General features: G+C 39.1%; 1 protein-coding gene across 11 annotated transcripts in view; it reads left to right on the forward strand.

Moving 5' to 3' along the window:
- zfpm1 (zinc finger protein, FOG family member 1) overlaps positions 1-20442 on the forward strand; it is a 210196-nt gene that overhangs the window by 50819 nt on the left and 138935 nt on the right. For 7 of the 11 annotated variants that reach the window (XM_069901848.1, XM_069901842.1, XM_069901841.1 and 4 more), the window contains one exon: positions 10090-10221. The exons of 2 other annotated variants lie outside the window; for them this stretch is intronic. In XM_069901848.1, coding sequence (XP_069757949.1) covers positions 10104-10221 — 118 coding nt within the window. In that variant the 5' untranslated portion in view covers positions 10090-10103. Of the gene's footprint in view, positions 1-1622; positions 1672-10089; positions 10222-20442 lie in introns of those variants that run through there. 2 more of the 11 variants (XM_069901845.1, XM_069901851.1) reach the window with 2 other exon arrangements.

Genomic DNA, 20442 nt, shown 5'->3' on the forward strand with positions numbered 1-20442 from the left:
AAAATTTAGATTATCTGGTGTGAAAGTCAATTCCATATATCTGCATAATTTTGTGTCAATGGACAGCTGTTTTCTGGAATGCCATCCATGTACAGGATTCCTGCATCAGTCATGCGTGGGAAGATTGCTTTCCCTGTAGAGTGTTCCTTTCTGAGCGTTACAGGGAATTTAATTCATTATTTCAGGACCAATAATTCAAGATCCTCCTGGGACAAACTTGTTTTACAAATCCAATGTTAGATTGAGATCTTGCAAGTTAATACCCAAGCATAACTTTGGTCCTTCAGACCTTCCACTGCTTATCATGGTCTTATCCTCCCTGCATCCCATCCCATCCGCTCAAATCTTCTCCAATATATCTGACTGGCTGGCCTGAATTTCAATAATCTCTGTCCTGTTCCTTGCCATAAATTGTACTCTTTCCCACCACCCCCCCCCCCCCCAAGTCTCCCCACAATATATCTCTGATTTAAATCCAAACACCCTGTCCTTAGTGTATGAATGCTCTCCATACAAAATCCTAGACTTTGCCTTGGATCCAGGCACCTTTGCAGTAATCCTTTGAGATGTCAGCCAATGGCTGAAGGTATCATTAGTCACCTAGTGCGATGGCCATCTTGTGCACCAATTTTGGTTCAAGACAACTGTGCCAAGCAATGACAAGATTGCAAATAAATTTTAGGAGATTTTATTTCAACTAAAAAGGCTTATTTTTGTTGTTCAGTTTGAAAGTCTCAAAGTATAAATGAAGGAATATGGTAGGAAAAGTGAGTAACTGTATAAAATATTAAATACAGGATTTTAGTAACCTGCACTGGCAGGTTAACCTGACAATTCTTGTCACCGACTAACTTTAAGAATTGGGGAGATTTTGCTTGTGTTGGCCTACTATTCACATTGATATTATAAATCTGAAAACAACATCTGTATTCTAATGGTGATTATAGTACAAAAATTATAAATTTGAAATATTGTATTGAGGCAAGAGGCTATTAATGAACTTATAAATGGTCAGAGAAGGAATTCTGGATGTATTGTTAAATCTTGGAGTGGACTTTGTGAAAATGGAGGAAAAAAATTATTATTTTTAAGTTGCTTATGAGTGCTTTAATGAGATATAAGGGTTGTAAGCAACTATAGAACATGCAACTTCAATGGTGTTCTTTTGCATTCCAACCAGCAAAGCTATTGTAACATGTCGATCATTATGTGTGGATTGTCAGGTGCCATAAAACATTGTTGTGAAACCCATGAAAATTGATCAACATTGGCTCTTTTTTTAACATTCTAAAAATTGAGAACCACTGTAAACAAATGACATGTACAGTAAAACACCTGGTATCCAGCATCTACTGGGATTGGTAGATGCCAGTTAAGTGTATTTTCCGGTTGCTTGAGACTTGCTCTTACAATGCCTAACTAATACACATGCATTAAGAATAAACAGTTTAAAAGACAAAAATACTTTAACTGAACAAACTTCACTTGCAAGAATAAGCATTTTTATTTTCAGACCTATTCTTAGAAAACATTTAATCTTCGCTGTATCTACAGGTTTCTCCCCCTCCACAGAGCTGCCCAAAAGTTGAACAATAATATTAATTAATCCCTTCTCCCCCAAGTTGACAGATAAAGCCTTTGACTGGGCAGGAATGAGGAGTCAACCCACCAGTGAGTAGCAACAACCAGCTCTTCATCCTGGCCGATGCCTTTACTGTTTCACTCAACTTTATTCAAACAGCTGTTACGAGCATAGTATGACCAAGGCACTGCACTGGCTGAGTATTTGTTCCCATCTTTACCAAAAATTTGTGTTATTTCGGAGAATATTTACATTTACAATTTTAAACTTGCATATTTTGCCTATTATTTTAATGTTTTATATTTATTTTCCTCTTTTATTTTTGCTGATTGCTTGAATTCCAGATACCATGGGTGTTTCTGTAGTTATAGCAATGTCTAGTATTTGTATGGCATCTTTAACCTGGTTAAAAACCCCTGAGATGTTTTGCAAGAGATTTGGTTTTCAGGCACATCTTAAGATTGAGAAAGATGGTATGGTTTAGAGAGGAAAATCCGGGATAGTTGCCAATGGTGGAGGAAGGCACATGGAGGGAGAAATGGCTCTTGGATATTTGTGGGGCTGAGGTTGGGAGATGCAAGGCTATGAAGGAATTTGAACACAATTTGGGTCAGGTGGCTTGGTGAACAAGATGAGGTACAATTAGCATGCAGCTGAGATTTTAAATGAGTTTACATTCTCCCCAGGTTAAAAATCTGAGACTAATTTATAAAGATTAAGATGACAGGATGGCCATTGAGATGAGAGCATTGGTTGACTATTGGTCAGGACTGATGATGATATTTTGACTATAGTCAGTCATGGTGATTGGAACTTTGTATTCTTCAGGTTGTACAAGAAGTTCTGGTTGTGAATAGTCTGCTCCAACCAATGGCCATGAAACAGTTTGTTGTAGATTTAATTGGAACATGTTACTGCCAATTTCAAGAAAGGTAGTGTGAGGAGCTGGGTGTCATTACCATTGACATGAATACTGACGATAGAAAAGAATGGCTAGACATCACCTCATGGCAATGCACTCCTGCCCTTGACCATGATGTTACTACAGTAGGAGGAATAAATGGATAAATTTCATCACACAGAATATACCTACACTGCATCTTTGGGAGAAGACCAGTCTGTTTTGATGTGCCACTCACTAAACAATGCAGTTTGATCAAGAAAAGGATTTTTTTCACTGATATCTTGAGATCAATCTGTGTGATAATGTTTGAGTTTAATGTAAATAAATACCAATGTATTGATCTTGCATTATTATATTAAAAGTCCTTCAACTTTCTATAAACAATTCTCTTCCCATTGGTGACCGGTGAGAAATGTGAGTTTTTAATAAGGGCGAAGCAATAACCGAGTCTGTTGCCTTAAAGTCTCGTTATTGTTCTGCACCAGATTGAGATTCCTTCCATATTTAGTAGGTGGAATTTCCTTCATATTTAACACATTTTTAATTAACTCATGAGGATCATAAATTTATTTGGTGGATAACTAGTTTATCCATTCATCCCCAAAGCTATTTAGACCTCATCATATTTTATCAGCACCCATTCTCTGTTAAAACTGCTTTGTTGTCCAGAAACACTTAGGAAAGTAGAGTGCCCTTGTCTGCATTTCTCCACAATTTTTTGTATAAAATCAAATGTTGTTGCTCCTTCTCTGCTTGCAATGTGCAAGATATAGATTGACAACTTTGCTCATTCTTCTGTCTTTCCACATCCCACCCCCATCCCCCATGCTTCTGAGTAAACGAAGAAGAGCTGGAGGGGGGGGGGGGTTGCTCAAGATTCCAGTATCTATCTGCAGTTTATTGTGACTCCTCTCAACAAGCAGAGATTTATTTTTCATCATCTCAACCCACTCACCCAAAAACAGAGCATGAACCTGATACTCGCCTCCCCCCCCCCCCCCCCCCCTTCACACTTATTGACCATATTTTTCACAAAATCCTTTATTTATACATTCCTGGCCATATTCCCACCGTACTAAAGAAGATATAGATTCTCTTTCCTGCCTCTATGTCAGCTGATGTTACGAGCGATTCTGCATCATCATTCCATCCACCACTCTTTAAAAATTACTTTGCTTTCCATCCCAAAGATTTCCTTCTCCCACATGTTATCTCTGTCTTAACTCTTGGGTTAAACTCTCAACAAGTTCTTGTTGCCTCCTTGTTTGATTTTTCTTTACTCCTGCTGATAATTATTTGGTTTCCATTCACCATTAACTGGATCATTCATAGTCCATTAATGGGCTCACTCATTATTCCTGTGCCTGCTCACCTCCATTGAGATATATAATTAACTCAAGAAATGTAAAAAAATTTTCTTATTGAAATCCATCTAAATAATGTAGTCGTCGATTGCTTTCTTTCTCTCGCTTGCTCTCAAATGCCCTTTTTTCTCTCTCTCTCTTCCCCCCCCCCCCCCCCAACCCCGTGACTACAATGCCTGATCTGGCCCCTGAGAATTTTTCTGTTATCTACCTTGTCCTTCACAAAATCTCTCTGATCTCTAACTCTCTGCTGCAGTCTGGGGCTATTTTCCTTTCAGTAAATTTTTGAGAATTTTAAGAATTAAATTGCATATCCCTGAGTTTTGTTCATTCTGGATTACAAAGCTGCTCCCACCGAGGTTTCCTGCTTCTAAATTAATATCGAGTTTTGAAGCTCTAGTTCAACATCTTGTGTTCTAGTTTCCGACATACTATGCTAAATGGAGATGTGCTCAAAGCATTCAGAGATTTCCTATTTAACTGCATAAACCATTTAATTATTTTGTGCAAAAATATTTTGTGCATCTGGGCTAGTTTTACCTCATTTTTTAAAAAATCAAGTGCAAATTAGAGTATGACATTGGATTATTTTTAAATCAGTGAATCTTCTGCAAGCCTTGTTCTTTAATTTTTTTTCTCTGGTCTGTTAAATTGTAATTAATGATCAAATAATAGACAAAGGGTTATCAATGGTAGCCAGGAAGCTTTCCAGATCTATGACAGATCATCAAAGATGGCTTCCTTTATCAAAACAAATGCCATCCCTTCTACCACCATCAACTCAGCCTTCATCTGCATATCCCCCATTACCAACACATCTGACCTGAGCCCCTCCACATCCATGCACAACAAGGATAGGATTCCCCTTATTACCTACAACCCCACCAGTCTCCACATCCAATATATTATCCTCCATCACCTACTACATGATCCTACATCCCAACAAATCTTCCCCCACCCCCACCCACTCTCTGCTTTCCATAGAGGTTGCTCCCTCTGTGACTCCCTTGTCCACTCCTCCCTCCCCACCACTTGTCCTCTTGGGGCCTACCATTGTGACTGCAGGAGATGTTCCACTTGTGCCCACACCCCTTCCTTCACCACCATTCGGAGGCCTAAATAGTCCTTCTAAATGAGCAGCCCTTCAATTGTGAGTCTACAGGGGTCATCTACTACACCTGGTGCTCCCATTGTGATCTCTACATGGGAGAGCCCGGATGCAGAATGGGAGATCGCTTTGTTGATAACCCCGGCTCTGTCTCCTGCAAAAGTGGGGATCTCCCAGTGCCCAACCGTTTCAATTGCCTGCCCCATTCCCTTTGCTTTCATGTCTGGCCAAGGTCTCATGCACTGCCAGACTAAGGCCACCCACAAATTGGAGGGACAGAACCTCAGATTGTCTTTGCACTTCTCTGGTTTCCATTAGCCCCCCCCCATGCCTATGTTTCCCTCTCTCTCCATTTTCCTCATGTCTCCTTTCCCCCAGCTCTACATCCATGGAGCCATAAGTAACCCCCCACCACCCCAAGTCAATTCTCACCTTCTCTCTCGCCTGTGCTCCACCCATATCCAATTATCACATTTTGTCTTTTGGTCTATACTCCTCCCATGGCTCTTTCTTTCCTTCACCCCAGTCTTTTAATTCAGATGCCTGTCTGCTTTTTACATACCTTGAAGAAGGGCTCAAGCCCCAAACATTGGTTATCTTTCCCTCCTATAGATACTGTGAGACCTGCTGAATTCCTCCAGTTGTTTTTAAATTGGTCAATGATAAGGATAGATGAACTGGTGTGAAAATGGCTGTGCTAAAAAAAATTTATTGCATTCTCAACCAAAATGGCAGAAAAGATGAGTATTTGTACAAGTTCAATGATCAGTAACATTTCAATTCCTCCCGGTGGTCTTTTGGTGAAGCAATCCAAAATCAGTGCTGAACAAATGTACAGATCCACACATTAGCCACATCTTTGTACTGATAATAATGTAAAGATCAGAGTTGATTTTGTACTTTTTAAGAAAAATGCTGGTAATAATCAGGTCAAGCACTGTTATTGTTGGGAGAAACAATGTAAATTTTTCAAGTCAATGACCTTGTGTTGGAATTGAAAACAGTTTGAGATGTAACAGGACTGTATGCTTCAGAGTTTTGAAGATTGAGAAGAGAATCGCAAAAGAATTTACAAAATTTATAACGGGCTGGAGGCAAGGAGGATGTTTTCCCTAAATGAGAAGTCTATAAAAGAATTAGTTTCAGAATAAAGGATGAGATGCTAAGAAGTAAAATTAGAAGTTTATTTGGTGAAAGGGTGGTGAATATTAGAGCTATCTGTCGTGGAGGGCTGTGAAAGCTGATTACTGATGAAAAGGTGTCAACATGAAATGATAAAGCATCTTTCCACAGACGCTTCCTGTCCAGCTCTTGTGAAGGTTTGCTGAGCTCATTCTAAATAGACATTGAATGATTTTTTTGGATATAAGGGGAAATCAAAGTATATGAACATAGTACAGGAAAATGGCACTGATCAGCTGTGATCTTGATGAATTTGTGTGTATGAAAAAAAGTGGAGAGGTTGATGATGTGAGGCAGGGAAGGAAAAACAATGAGGTTTGGGATATTTGCAAGGTAGAGGAATTAAAAGTCGGGGGTGTGTGACACAGTTAGTGTAGCAGTTAGCGCAACCCTGTTACAGCACCAGTGACCCAGTTTCAAATCTGGCGCTATCCGTAAGGAGTTTGTATATTCTCCCTGTGTCTGCGTGGATTTTCTCCCACCCTTCAAAACGTTGACGGTTGTAGGTTAATTGGGTGTAATTGGGCAGCATGGGCTTATTGGGTGGAAGGACACGTTGCCATGTATTTAAAACATATTAAAAAAATTAAATTCTAAATTAAAATTTAAAAAAAGCTAGGTTACTGTGCAGTAATAAAAGATGGACCCAGAATGAGAACAGCTGTTTGAGGGAGGGGGGGTGGGGGAATGAGTCAAGATCTCAAAATTAATTAATTTAATGTTGTGCTAACATAGCTCTGAAGTTTGTATTTAAAACATGTTTTTCTTGGACCTTGTATTTAGTTTCATTTTAACCATACAGGAAGTTCTGAAAAGGAAGGTCCAAGTGGGACTGGTGATGGGACGGAAAATTGTTTTGTACAATAAATCTGTAGAAAATACAAATCTTGGAATAAAATTCCTATTGATTTTCTGGGAATCAACATAATTTTAAAATCATACTTTTTTTTTGCTCAAAATTAAAACAACTATCAGCCTGAAACACATGGACATGATTGGTGGATGATACCAAGGTTTTCCACATGCAGCCAACCAACCTGTGCTTGATCTCCCAAAAAGAATGTTTCTCCTCTTACAAGTCTAAATCGGACAGATATTTGAGATGGTTGTTGGGCTGAAGTAAGAGAGGAAGGGAAGAGTGAAATAAAAGAGGTAGGGAAGAGTGAAATAAAAGAGGTAGGGAAGAGTGAAATAAAAGAGGTAGGGAAGAGTGAAATAAAAGAGGTAGGGAAGAGTGAAATAAAAGAGGTAGGGAAGAGTGAAATAAAAGAGGTAGGGAAGAGTGAAATAAAAGAGGTAGGGAAGAGTGAAATAAAAGAGGTAGGGAAGAGTGAAATAAAAGAGGTAGGGAAGAGTGAAATAAAAGAGGTAGGGAAGAGTGAAATAAAAGAGGTAGGGAAGAGTGAAATAAAAGAGGTAGGGAAGAGTGAAATAAAAGAGGTAGGGAAGAGTGAAATAAAAGAGGTAGGGAAGAGTGAAATAAAAGAGGTAGGGAAGAGTGAAATAAAAGAGGTAGGGAAGAGTGAAATAAAAGAGGTAGGGAAGAGTGAAATAAAAGAGGTAGGGAAGAGTGAAATAAAAGAGGTAGGGAAGAGTGAAATAAAAGAGGTAGGGAAGAGTGAAATAAAAGAGGTAGGGAAGAGTGAAATAAAAGAGGTAGGGAAGAGTGAAATAAAAGAGGTAGGGAAGAGTGAAATAAAAGAGGTAGGGAAGAGTGAAATAAAAGAGGTAGGGAAGAGTGAAACCAAATGGGGATTTGAAATTATGAAAAGGATTGCCTTAAATGAGAGGGCAATTAGGTCTGTAGTTGCAGAAATGACCACTTCCAGCAGGACAAAGTGCATGTTAGGACAGTGGTGCAGCAGTTGAGAAGCTCAGGTTGAACACTAGGAGGCTGTTTAGTAGTAAATTAAATTGGGACACGCCATCAGCATTACGTGCTTTTCTTGTATTATTCATGCAAAGGTAATGCAGAGCCTAATTCAAATTTAAAATTGATGCATCAACAAATAAGAATTTAAATCCTTAGTAAATCAATGGGAATTCCATGCCACTCTCTGTATTTTGTACTGATGCATTGTAGAAAACAATGTGGGTAATTGCCTTGAGCTCTCCACTGGCCACCGAGACAGAGGTGCACCAAAGAAGAGGTACAAGGACTGCCTAAAGAAATCTCTTGGTGCCTGCCACATTGACCACTGCCAGTGGGCTGATATCACCTCAAACCGTGCATCTTGGCGCCTCACAGTTCGGCGGGCAGCAACCTCCTTTGAAGAAGACCGCAGAGCCCACCTCACTGACAAAAGACAAAGGAGGAAAAACCCAACACCCAACCCCAACCAACCAATTTTCCCTTGCAACCACTGCAACTGTGTCTGCCAGTCCCGCATCGGACTTGTCAGCCACAAACGAGCCTGCAGCTGACGTGGACATTACCCCTCCATAAATCTTCGTCCGCGAAGCCAAGCCAAAGAAAGAAGACTTGATCCACAATGCACTGCAGAAAATATTTGAGGGGGAGGGGAGTTGTGGGACTTGTCCAAGAATTCTGTGTTCCTTACAGTGCATTCTGTCCATTAGCTTTATACCCAAAGAACAATTATTTGGTATTAGCAGCAAGAATTACTTGATTTGCTATTTATTTATATATAGCAATATTGCAGATTATTAACATTTTAACTTCTGTTCATATATTTATATGCAAGACACTTCTCGGATGAAATTAAACCTTGCAAGTTGGGAAGGTACAAGGTTTTGTTGTTTGTCAAGAATGAATTAACCGTTCTCAGCCAGAATGTTAGTTATTTTTTTTACATTTGCCCCCTTTTGCCTGTTTCTGAACTTGATTGCCATTCATAACTATCTCCTGCAATGTGCCCAGTTATTGACAGGGGTAAAACTCAGGCTTTGGTGCTACCTCCAAATAGCATTGAAATGGCAGCATTTTGCCTGCACCTCCCCAGAAGGAGAGCAGCCACTTAATGATCTTATTTTCATGGTGACAGAAATATACCTGTAAAACTAATTATTTAATCAGAAAACCGCCCACAACTGACAAATATAAATTGAATTTCTCATAATCTCTCAAAGCAGCCTTGCTTTTGTTTGCAAAACTGATCTAACAAATCCTATCTTGGGAACGAGAATTTAAAAAACATTAATTACTTTAATTGAACAATCAATTTTTATTTGGTGTGAATTACCAAATACAAATATTATTCCCATAATGAATATTGAAAATTCTTTCATCTTGCACTATTTGTATTCTCCATTTCTATTTTAAACCATCTACAGCCAATTAATTCTATTCAAATCAGTAAGTGCACTAGAAATAAATTAATTTTGCTTGAAATTTACATTGAGAAATGCTGAGGCAGAGCTTGGTCATCCTTGGCAATACCCAAAACTGAGACTGTGAGATTTCTTAAATATGCAGATCAATGTCGGCCCAAAAAAAAAGGTTCTACTGCATATTTAAATCAATCTGATGAGTTCACTTTCTCAAGGGATATTAAGCAAAGCAGCTATGAGATTTAAAAAAAAAGTCTTGACACGAAGAACGAGTTCCCATATTTTTTTGGTTTAAAAAAAAAAATGATAATGAATGCTGTGTAGTTGCATTACCATGAACACACCTGCAATTATTTTCCTCGTTTTTACTATCCTTATATTTGAAATAAAGTGACGGAGTTCTCAATTAAATTAGTGTGATATCTTGATGGACACATTCAATAGGAAACAAGCTTAGCCTCAGATTTAAAGTGCTCAGAAATGCAATTACTATGATCAGGCATGAGTGCAAAATATTTCTTATGGAGGTTTTTTTGGATGAACAGGAAACTTTTTTTTCCAGCTGAAGAACTTTCAGGTTAAATCGAAGCTTTCTGAATTGCCATATTCTTTGTCCCAGCGTGTGTGATTTAGCAGAGAAATTTATTTTTGTTTAAAGGTTCCGTTGATGAAATGGAGAAAGGAGAGGAGAATCTAACTGATGACAACAATATGTCTGAAAGAGAAACAGTAGCTTCAAACCTCAATGAATCAGCAGACTGTGATACATCAAGTTCTTTTTACAGTGAAGGTAATATGATGCTACAGTTATCAATTGTCATCTCATCTTTTGCAAGTTGAGTTTTGGGAATCAAAAACATTGGCTTGAAATCCCAAACCTGATATTTCTATCCTACATCTGATATCAAAAGTAAGTAACAAAAGTTTCTAAGTTTTAACTTATCAGTTCATCAGCTCCTGCTCCTATCTCTTCCTCCTAAACTCACCCTCTACTCTTGAGCTTTAAACAGGCAAGATCTGTACAAAACTAGCTGCTCTGTCTGTGCATCTTCCCTCAGACTATGCCAGGGAATCAAATCACAGATCCTTTAATCATTCTCTTCAGTATCTATTTGGTTATGAACATAGTTGTCAAAGTTTAACAAAATGCAAATGCTACATAGTGTATTATTAGGACACTTTGGAAGGTATGAAAAAGAAAAGGTTTGTTGATTTAATGTTTCTTTTTATATAACTTGAACAGAAAACATGGAAAATGTATAAATAGGAATCTGAAGGCTTTCAGCCTTGTAAACTAGTTAACTGTTTTACCCTTCAGTTTATGCAAATTTCTTTGTTAATTTTCAGCTTGATTTCTCCTGCTGTCCTTTAGTAATTTACCAGTAGAGTGTTAAAAATAATGTATCTTTTTATGTTGTCTGTGAAACACTTTGGATCTATGAAGAATCTATGTTAAAACCATAGATTAATTTGAAGTGTAATATAAACTAATTTATATTCCATACATTTTATGGTGTATAATTTATTGAAAATTTTCAATATAGATGATGTTCAAAAAGCTGCAGATGCTGGAGATTTGAAATTTAAAAAAAAATAAAATGATGGAAAAGCTCAATCAATTACTTGCATCTGTCGGGGAAAAAAGAAATTAATGAAGGCTGTTGCATATCAAGAGTGGAAACAGAGATGTAAAATCTATTCAGTGCAGATTGGAACTGAGGGAAATGCTCAGCAGGTTAGACAGTGTTACCAGAAAATGAAATATTTTGAGTAAATATTGCTAATGGATAACTTGCATTAATAGTTCTTGTACAAGCAAAGATAACTTGATACCTGAAATTATTGAATTTAATATGGTTACAGTGAGACCAACTTGGGTAAACTGCTGGAAACGCACAGCAAGGCAAGCAGTGTCTGTAGAAAACGTACACAGAACAGTAGAGCACAGGAAAAGGCTATTCGACCACCATATCTGTCGAGCATGGTGCCCATGTTAAACTAAACCTCTTCTGTTTGCACACGATCCATATTCTTCTCTCCCCTGCATGTTCATGTGCATGCCTAGAAGCTTCATAAATACTACTATTGAACCTGCTTTCTGAAGACACAATAGTGGAGGATCCATAAGCAAAAGATCCAGAAAAATCAAATGGAAACTGAGTTAAAATTTCACATTGAACAACCTTCAGCAGAACTGAAAAAGGAGAAAAAACAAATTAGGTTTAAGTTCCAGAGATGGTGGGGAAATCTCTAAGGATAGGGATGAAGAAATATCTCTGGGTAAATTAGATGACTTGAAAACAACACCTCTCACCCTCCAATCTGACGAAGGATCTTAGCACCCATGGAAGGAGAAAGAGTTGTCTAATTCCCTGAGTGGCTTGAGATTTACAGCAGTTACTGCTTTTTTTTTAATTTTTGAGGACCAGACTTTGGACGCCTCATTTTCTGTCTTGACAATGATATGATTTGTCAAATTTACCAACTTCTCCAGCCCAATTCTTTCTCTCTATCAAGGTGGTGACCTCATACTAGCTTAATTTACACCTGGGTTTTAGGGGGGGTTTCATGAAGCATTGTTGTTTCAGTCCCAGTCAGGCCCATTTCTCAACTCTTTCTCTAGTATATTATCAATGTTTTACTGCTGCTTCCTGTACTTGAAGTCATCTCAAAGTTTTTAAACTTTGCTGTCAATTTCCATCCTAATCTCACGTTCTCCTGTTCTATCTCTGGCTCTTCCATTCAAGCAACAGTTGTAAGGCTAGTGACTGCCTTTGATGTCAAAAAAAAATGAAGATGGCACCACATTAAAAAGAAAAACATTGAAATTAGGATAAAAGCTTGCCAGCAATTTTATAGAACAAATCTTTAAAAGTCAGTGACCAACTGATTAAAATAAGTTAGATCAATGGTTCTCAACCTTTTTCTTTCCACTCAAGTAATCCCTTTGCCATTGGTGCTCTGTGATTAGAAAGGGATTGCTGAAGGTGGTTTGTGGATGGGAAGGGGAGAATCACTGCTCTAGGCCCAATTGTTACTGAAATATTTTGCTTGAGAAAAATTATTATTGGCCCATTTCATTTGGAGTTATGAAACCGTGCACATAACGAGTCAATTAGGTATGATTAAAACTGTGACTTTCAAACTTTTTCTTTCCACCCACATACCATCTTAATCAATCTTTTGCTAATCACTGAGCACCTATGGCATAGGGAATACTTAAAATGGTATGTGAGTGGAAAGAAAAAGGTTGAGAGTCATTCAGTTAGATCCTAAGGACACTTTTCTATATTTTGTAAGTACACACATGTTGTAGCAAGTATCAAGTGCCAAATACATAAAATTATTGATGGTCTGCCTCAAAGTTAAAGCCCTTTATGCCACAATTTAGGAAGGATTAAAAGATAATGGAGCAGGTCAAAGAGATATCACTACAACCTCAAACTCCAGGCCCACGCTTTTAGCAGAACTCCTCCTACATAATATAGAAAACTTTTAAATCATTTTATAGATCTTGTGATAATCGTGATAAGAAATCATGTTTTACTGAAAACAATGTACATACTGTATTGGTTTTTGAAGCATTGTCATCCACATGTATGGAGATTACATTTTAAGCAGATTTCAAGGTTATCCATAAAGTTAATTACCACATTTGATGGCATAGAAGACCCACTTTTTCCCCCAAAAAAATAGCTCAGAAATATCCCCCGTGTCTTTTATGTAAAGTTAAAATTCGGGTCATAATGTTAAGTAACACCGACACTGATTATCATTGCTGCGTGGCTCACAAGCATCACCGCCATCTCTCATTGGGGGCTGTCGGGAGACTCTCCCGGAGGCCTGCTGTCCAATGCGGGGACTGACAACAGGCTGACTTTTGTCCTAGTTGCATGTTTTGTTCGTTTTTTTTTCCTGCTATACTGTAGTTATATATTTCAATAACATTAAATGCATGCCTGTAAATACACCATAAAAAAAAATCTTAATTTCCCCTGCTGCTGCTCTACAGGGCCTTGGTGAGACCACACCTGGAGGACTGCATGCATTTTTGGTCTCCTTATCTGAGGAAGGACATCCTTGCCATGGAGGGGGTGCAGAGAAGGTTCACTAGACTAATACTAGGGATGGAAGGACTTCCATATGAAGAAAGGTTGGATAGACTAGGCTTGTATTCTGGAATTTAGAGGATTGAGGGGGGATCTTATAGAAACATATACAATTCTTAAGAGTTTAGACAGAGTAGATGCAGGAAGGTTGTTTCCAATGCTGTGAAAAACTAGAACTGGGGGAGGGGGGGGGTCATAGTTTAGGATAAGGGGGAAGTTTTTTAGGACTGAGGTGAAGAAAAATTTCTTCTCTGAGGGTGGTGAATCTGTGTAATTCTTTACAACAGGAAGTAGTTGAGGCCGGTTCCTTGTCAATATTTAAGATTTGGCCCTTGTGGCTAAGGCGATCAGGGGGTATGGGGAGAAGGCAGGAACCGGGTACTGATCAGCTATGATCATATTGATTGGCTATGTGGGCTTGAAGGTCCAAATGACCACTCCTGCACCTATTTTTTATGTTTTTATGAAATGGCGGGGGTGGGGGCGGGGTGGTCCTTGTCTGCCGTCAAATACAGTACTTTCTGTAGAAAAAAGCTTTCCTTTGGTTTGTACAGGAACTGGTTGGCATGAGGTCTGGTTGAAAATGCCACTTCCTTGATAGTCTTAAATCGTTTGGATGTCAAAAGTTAAAACGAAATTTAAAGTTCAGATTTATTGTCAGAGTTTCTACATGACACCGCATACAACCCTGAGATTATTTCTCCTGTGGGCCAGGCTGAATTTCTACTTATTGGTAGTGCAAACTGTATCCGAAAAAGATATGTATATAAAAGGGAGAAATGTAAACAAAACATAAACTAAGTGCAATACAGAGAAAAATATTCAGTTATGTGCAAAGTAGGAGTTCTTAATTAAGTCTTTGACTGAGTGATGGTGGAGGGGTAGCAGCTGTTCAAAAACTTGGTGATACCAGTGTTGTATTCTTCTTTCCTGATGGTAGCAGCAAGAACAGAGCATGTCCTTGGTGGCATGGATACTTGATGATCGCTGCTGCTGCTCTCTGATGGCGGTGTTCCATGTAGATTTTCTCAGTGGTGGAAGAGTTTTGTCTGTGATGTAGTGGGCTTTGTCCACTACCTTTTTCAGGGCCCTCTACTCAGATGTATCTGTGCCCCCATTCCAGGCTGTGATGCACCAGGTCAGCACACCTTCCATGACATGTCCAGTGATTTGTGGTAGTAGTTTGCCAAATTTTTTAATATACTAAACCTCTGCAAATTCCTGAGGAAATAGAGATGTTGACGTACTTTCTTCATGATGAGATTAGCCTGATGGGGGTCCAGAAAATTTTCTCGGATAAAGAATTAAAATTTGTTCACCCTATCCACCTCTGATCTCTCAGTGATCATTGGATCATACACCTGAAGTAAACAATCAGCTCCTTGGTTTTGGTGACATTTAGTGCAAGGTTGTTGTTAGTACAACATTCAGCCCTATTTATGTAGTCCACGATTGTGGTATTGTAGCAATTTGTAGATAGTGTTGTTGTTGTACCGAGCCACACTGTCATCAGTGTAAAGCAAGTGGAGCAGGGGGACTAAATACGCAGCACTGTGGTGCTCCAGTGCTGATAGAGATAGAGATTGTGGAGGCAATGTTCTTGCCAATCTGAACTGATTGGGGTCTGAAGGTGAGGAAATCTAGGATCCAATTCCACAGGTCTTGGTATTTGCTGATGAGTTTTGAGGGAATTATGATGTTCAATGCTGAACTGTAGTCCATAAGGAGCATCCTGATGTATGATATAGAGCCGGTGAGATGGCATCCGACATAGACCTGTTGCTGTGACTGGCAAATTGCCACACAGACAGGATCTGATATGCTTCAACACCAATCTCTCAAAACACTTTACTCTGGATGTGAGTTCCACAGTTCAGTAGTTATTCAGGCAAGTTATCACACTCTGCTTGGGCACTGGTACGATTGAGGCCTGTTTGAAACAGGTGGGTACCACGCCCTGTCAAAGAGAGATGTCGAAGATGTCGGTGAATACTTTGGTCAGTACAGGTCTTCAGTACTTAACTGGGTACTCTGTCCATTCCAGATGCTTTCCTTGGATTCACTCTCCTGAAGGTAGCCCGCATGTCATCTTCAGCTATCACAGTAGAGGATCGTCGGGGATACGGGATGTTCGGTGGTTCTTTGTTCTTGTGGTCAAATCAGACATAGAAGGCCATGAGCTCATCTGGGAGTGGAACTTTGCTGCCTTCTACTACACCGGATTTGGTTATGTCATTTAGGCCCTGCCACAGTCAGACTTTAAAATCAAAAGTTATGTGTCACTGAAGCTTTAATTGATGGAATAGTATATCTTTCTGAGAAGGATGACGGTAGAATTTCCTCTGGGCTTCTTTCTGCTTTCCCGCCATTTCTTTAAAAATTCAACACAAAGTGTTCATGATCAATGTATAACAGCAACTTTTAAGAGATTTTAGTTTTTACCCTTCAACAGAGTGAAGAGTCCTGAAGGCAACCATTTTTTTGATGATTTTCCCCCTCCTATCACTTCAGAAGATGTCTTTTATATATATTATACTCTATTGATACAAAATTTCAAACTGCCCTGCACCCAGAGAACCCCAAAGCATGGCATTCAATCAGATATAAAGAATGCTCATCTTCACTCATTCAGACCTAATGTGTTTTGTAAATGGAACAAACAAATTTCTAAGTGTGGCCATTACCTCATGACCAGGAATGTATGTTCACTTGTGTTTAAACTGACTGTACTCTCTTGATGCAGGGTCTTGACCTTGAACATCAACCATCCCTCTGCTTCTACTGATGATGCTTGACCCATTAACTTCCTCCAGCAGTTTGTGTCTTTCATTATCCGTACTCTTTTTTCCACCTTGTGCACATGATCATTGTTAAACTGTTCTTCCACAACTAACATCCAACTCGGTTTACTTATTTCTTAAAGTTTTCATTTTCTTAAAGAACTGGGGAACTTCGAACAATACAGCACAGTACAGCCGTTCGGCCCTCGATGTCGTGCCAACTTATATCTCCCTTCCTTAAAAAAATACTAAACCCTCCATATTCCATAACTCTCTATTTTTCTTTCACCCATTTAGTCTCTTAAATGCCTCCAATGTTTCAGCTTCCACCACTATCCCTGGCAAGGCATTCCAGGCAATTTTAACACCCTGTGTGAAGATTTTTAAAAATACCAAAAAAAACAAACAAACCTTAACCTGATGTCTCCCCTAAAATTCTCTCCCTTAATTTTGTACATATGTCCTCTGGTGTTTGCTGATCCTGCCCTAGGAAACAGATGCTGGTTATCCACCCTATCTGTGCCTCTCATAATCTTGTAGACCTCTATCAAGTCTCCTCTCATCCTTCTATCCTCCAAAGTGAAAAGTCCTAGCTCTGCTCACCTTGCCTCATAAGTCTTGTTTTCCAATCCAGGCAACATCCTGGTAAATCTCCTCTGCTCCCTCTCCATGGCTTCCACATCTTTCCAATAATGAGGTGACCAGAACTGAACACAATACTCAAGTGTGGTTGTACCAGAGATTTGTAGCATTGCAAGATGACTCTCTACTGAAGTCGATCCTCCTATTAATGAATGCCAGCATCCCCATAGGCCTTCTTAACTATGCTATCAATCTGTACGGCGACCTTGAGGGATGAATAGATTTGCACTCCAAGGTCCCTCTATTCATCCACACTCTTAAATAACCAACCATTAGCCCTATACTCGTCTTTCTGGGTTGTCCTTCCAAAATGCATCACCTCACACTTATCTGGATTAAAATCCATCTGGTACTTCTGTACCCAACTCTGGACCAACTCGATCTACATTTGTTAATTGCGCCTCTAATGCTTAGACTCTTCAACTAGTGTTGATCTCATTCTCCTTTTTGGAATAGAAAGTGACGGTACAGGTAGAGCACCAGAAAGGACCCATCTCCAGTCTTAACTCCTTATCATGCTGTCTGCTACCTTTGTACTTCAGACTACAACATCCTCCTCCAGTACTGTTCCTGTCTTCCAGTTGGACAGAAGTGCAACCCTCTGTTTTTATTTGTACCTGTTCTATTGTAGTCAATAAATTTGCTTCCTTCCACTCCCATATTGTTTCTATGGTGTCTTACAAAGATTTGATGTTGGGCTAATCAACTGCATACCACCACAAGATGACAACATCTGAAAGTACATCAGATTCTGCTTTTAATGTCCACATGTTCCTTGCCAGCATTTCTCTAAATTGTCAGCCTATGTGTCCAACAACCAGTAATGAGTGAATAGAAATTTCTTCTTTCTAAATGGTGGAAAGATATTGTAAATCCACAGTACATACTCTGTTTCTAGGATTCCAGCTCTGTTTCTCTTCCTGGAAATTCCATGAAGGTGAACCAGACAAACAAGATTTTATATTTAATAAATTACCAAGAAAATTATGCTGAAAATTTAAAATAAAAAGAAAAAAATTGGCTGTAAGCTCCTAAGGATAGAGAAACAGAGTTTTAGGTTGAAACTTCCATTTATACTTTCACCAAGGCCATCTCCTTTCATTTCTATAACGCTACCCAACTCTGTCTGAACTCCTAATAGGATTGTAATGTGTGCCTTTGTTAGGTTCAAGCAAGTATTTTTGTATTTCTGTTCATTGCTTTCTATCTTTCAGTCTCCCAACCTTGAGGTCATCCAAAATGTGGCTTTTTGTGCACCCTTGTGTCCATTTACATAAAAACATAGGAAGTAGGAACAGGAGCAGGCCAAAAATGGCCCATCGAGCCTGCTCCGCCATTCAATACGATCATGGCTGATCTAATTTATGACCTAACTCCACCTACCTGCCTTCTCCCCATATCCCCTAATTCCTCCATCATGTAAAAATTGATCTAACCGAATTTTAGATATGTTTAATGAGGCAGCCTCAACCACTTCCTTGCTTGCTGATGTACCTTGGCTTCTGGTCCAGAAAAAATCTCATCGTTAGGATGGGGAAAGGGATAGAGGAAGGTATGGGAAAGGGAACAAAAATGAAAGGATCAGAGTTAGATTAGAAGGAAGAGAGAATACCTTCAGTTCTCTTGATGTGGCCTCTATATCAGAGTGATGAAGCGTAGGTTTACAGTGCATCTGCGCTTTGTCAGCAATGATCATCCTGAGACCTCTGCTTCCCTGTTTCCCTCCCACCCTCTCTGTCTCCCTCTCCCTGATCTTACAATCTCTGTCTCCACCAGATCCCTTTCCCTATTTGGTTTCAACTGCTCACATTTCCCTTAGTGGTTCTTTAATACATTCCTGCTCTTGTAACCTTTCTGTCCCTGCCCATCACCCTCCACCAACAGTCTCTAGCTCCACTCTCCCCTCCTGCTACCTGCTTCCATCTGCCCCTCCTTATTTTCTTGTCTGTTTTTTTTCTCCCCATGTCTCCACCAGTGTCCCAAATGTTCTTTTTTGATAACTGCAATAAAGTGCTTTGAGGAAAATTACAACATTAAACATGCTATGTAGATTTCACAAGCTCACCCTTTTCATGATGAATGCCAGAGAGCTTGGGTAACATGATGTCTGAGCATGAAAGCAATGCGGTCATGGATCTCGACTGAACTCTTGGACCATTGCCTTGACATTCTGGTAAAACTTCACTGTGATCAATCTTCTACTTGTGTCCTTCATTTTAAAATAATGGCACTAATCTGCTCGTAGCTTCTAGTTGATTTTCCTCGAGATCCAACACTGCTATGCACAAGGAAGAAGGAAGTTGATAGATAAAGAAGATGGGATGAGGATCAAGCTAATCTTGACCCAAATGATAACAAACCTCTACGCGAGTGCTAAAGGCAAGGGTGAAATTTTTTGATGTGTATTTGGCAAGCATATCTTACAGAGCTGGTTGATTGTGTGCACTTTTGAGTCTGCTGTGTTAAAAGGCTGTGCACCAATTCCTGACAGGTTAAAATTAAGCTGGAGGATGAAACGGCCTAGGCAGAAGGTTGATGGGGAGAATGCTGAAAAGGGATTGATGTTCTAAAGAATCAAGTAGTCTTGCTTTGAATTTTAAATAGTTGAATCTTCCCTTCAACCAGAAGACTAATGATATTAGAATGCTGGAATTGAGTATCAGTGATGTCTGCTATATTGAGTGGATATTAATTTATATTACTGAATGGAGGAGGACTCCAGAATTGAACCACAGAAATAATTATGGTGCCTTTATGAAGTGAACATTTTCCTAGATTAAAAACACAGAAATGTTGGAGGAACTTGGCAGGTTTCACAGTATCCAATGGAGGTAAAGATATTTAACAAACATTTTGGACCTGAGCCCTTTAAGGTTGGTTCTGAAACGTTAGTTGCTTTACCTCCTTTCGACACTGTGAGACCTGCTGAGTTCCTCCAGCATTTCTGTGTTTTTCCTACAATCACGGTGTCTGCAGACTTTCGTGTTTCACTCCATTTTCCTAGACTAGCCAACCTTCAAAAGAAAATGATCAGAATATCATTTTGCTTTCAAAGTGCATCTCTGTAGATTGACTCAGTTAAGCGTGGACTTGCTGTGACCCTGTTTTGCCGATAATATGACAGAATTTCTGTACTGTATTTGCAGTAAGTATTCTTTAAACCTTGTTGGGAATGGTAGCATTTTTTTTTCAGTTTTTTTAAGTGCTCAATATTGTCCAGAGGCAATTTTCTAGTTTGACACATGGATTTCCTCCCAAAATTAAGAAATTATTTTAATTTCTTAAATGTAATATTGACATCAGATAGTTTGCAATGTTATCAGCTAATTTAATAATTTTTTTTGTTCAACTTCCTTCAAAGAAAAAAGTTTATCTGCACCTATTCTGAGGCACCTAGTATTTCTGATTGATTGAATGAATCACCCTATAAACCCATTGTGTGATTGAGTTCTCCTTCCACCCACGCTACTTTCCGAAGGT

This window comes from Narcine bancroftii, chromosome 10 (genome assembly GCF_036971445.1).
Source record: "Narcine bancroftii isolate sNarBan1 chromosome 10, sNarBan1.hap1, whole genome shotgun sequence".
Lineage (NCBI taxonomy): Eukaryota > Metazoa > Chordata > Chondrichthyes > Torpediniformes > Narcinidae > Narcine > Narcine bancroftii.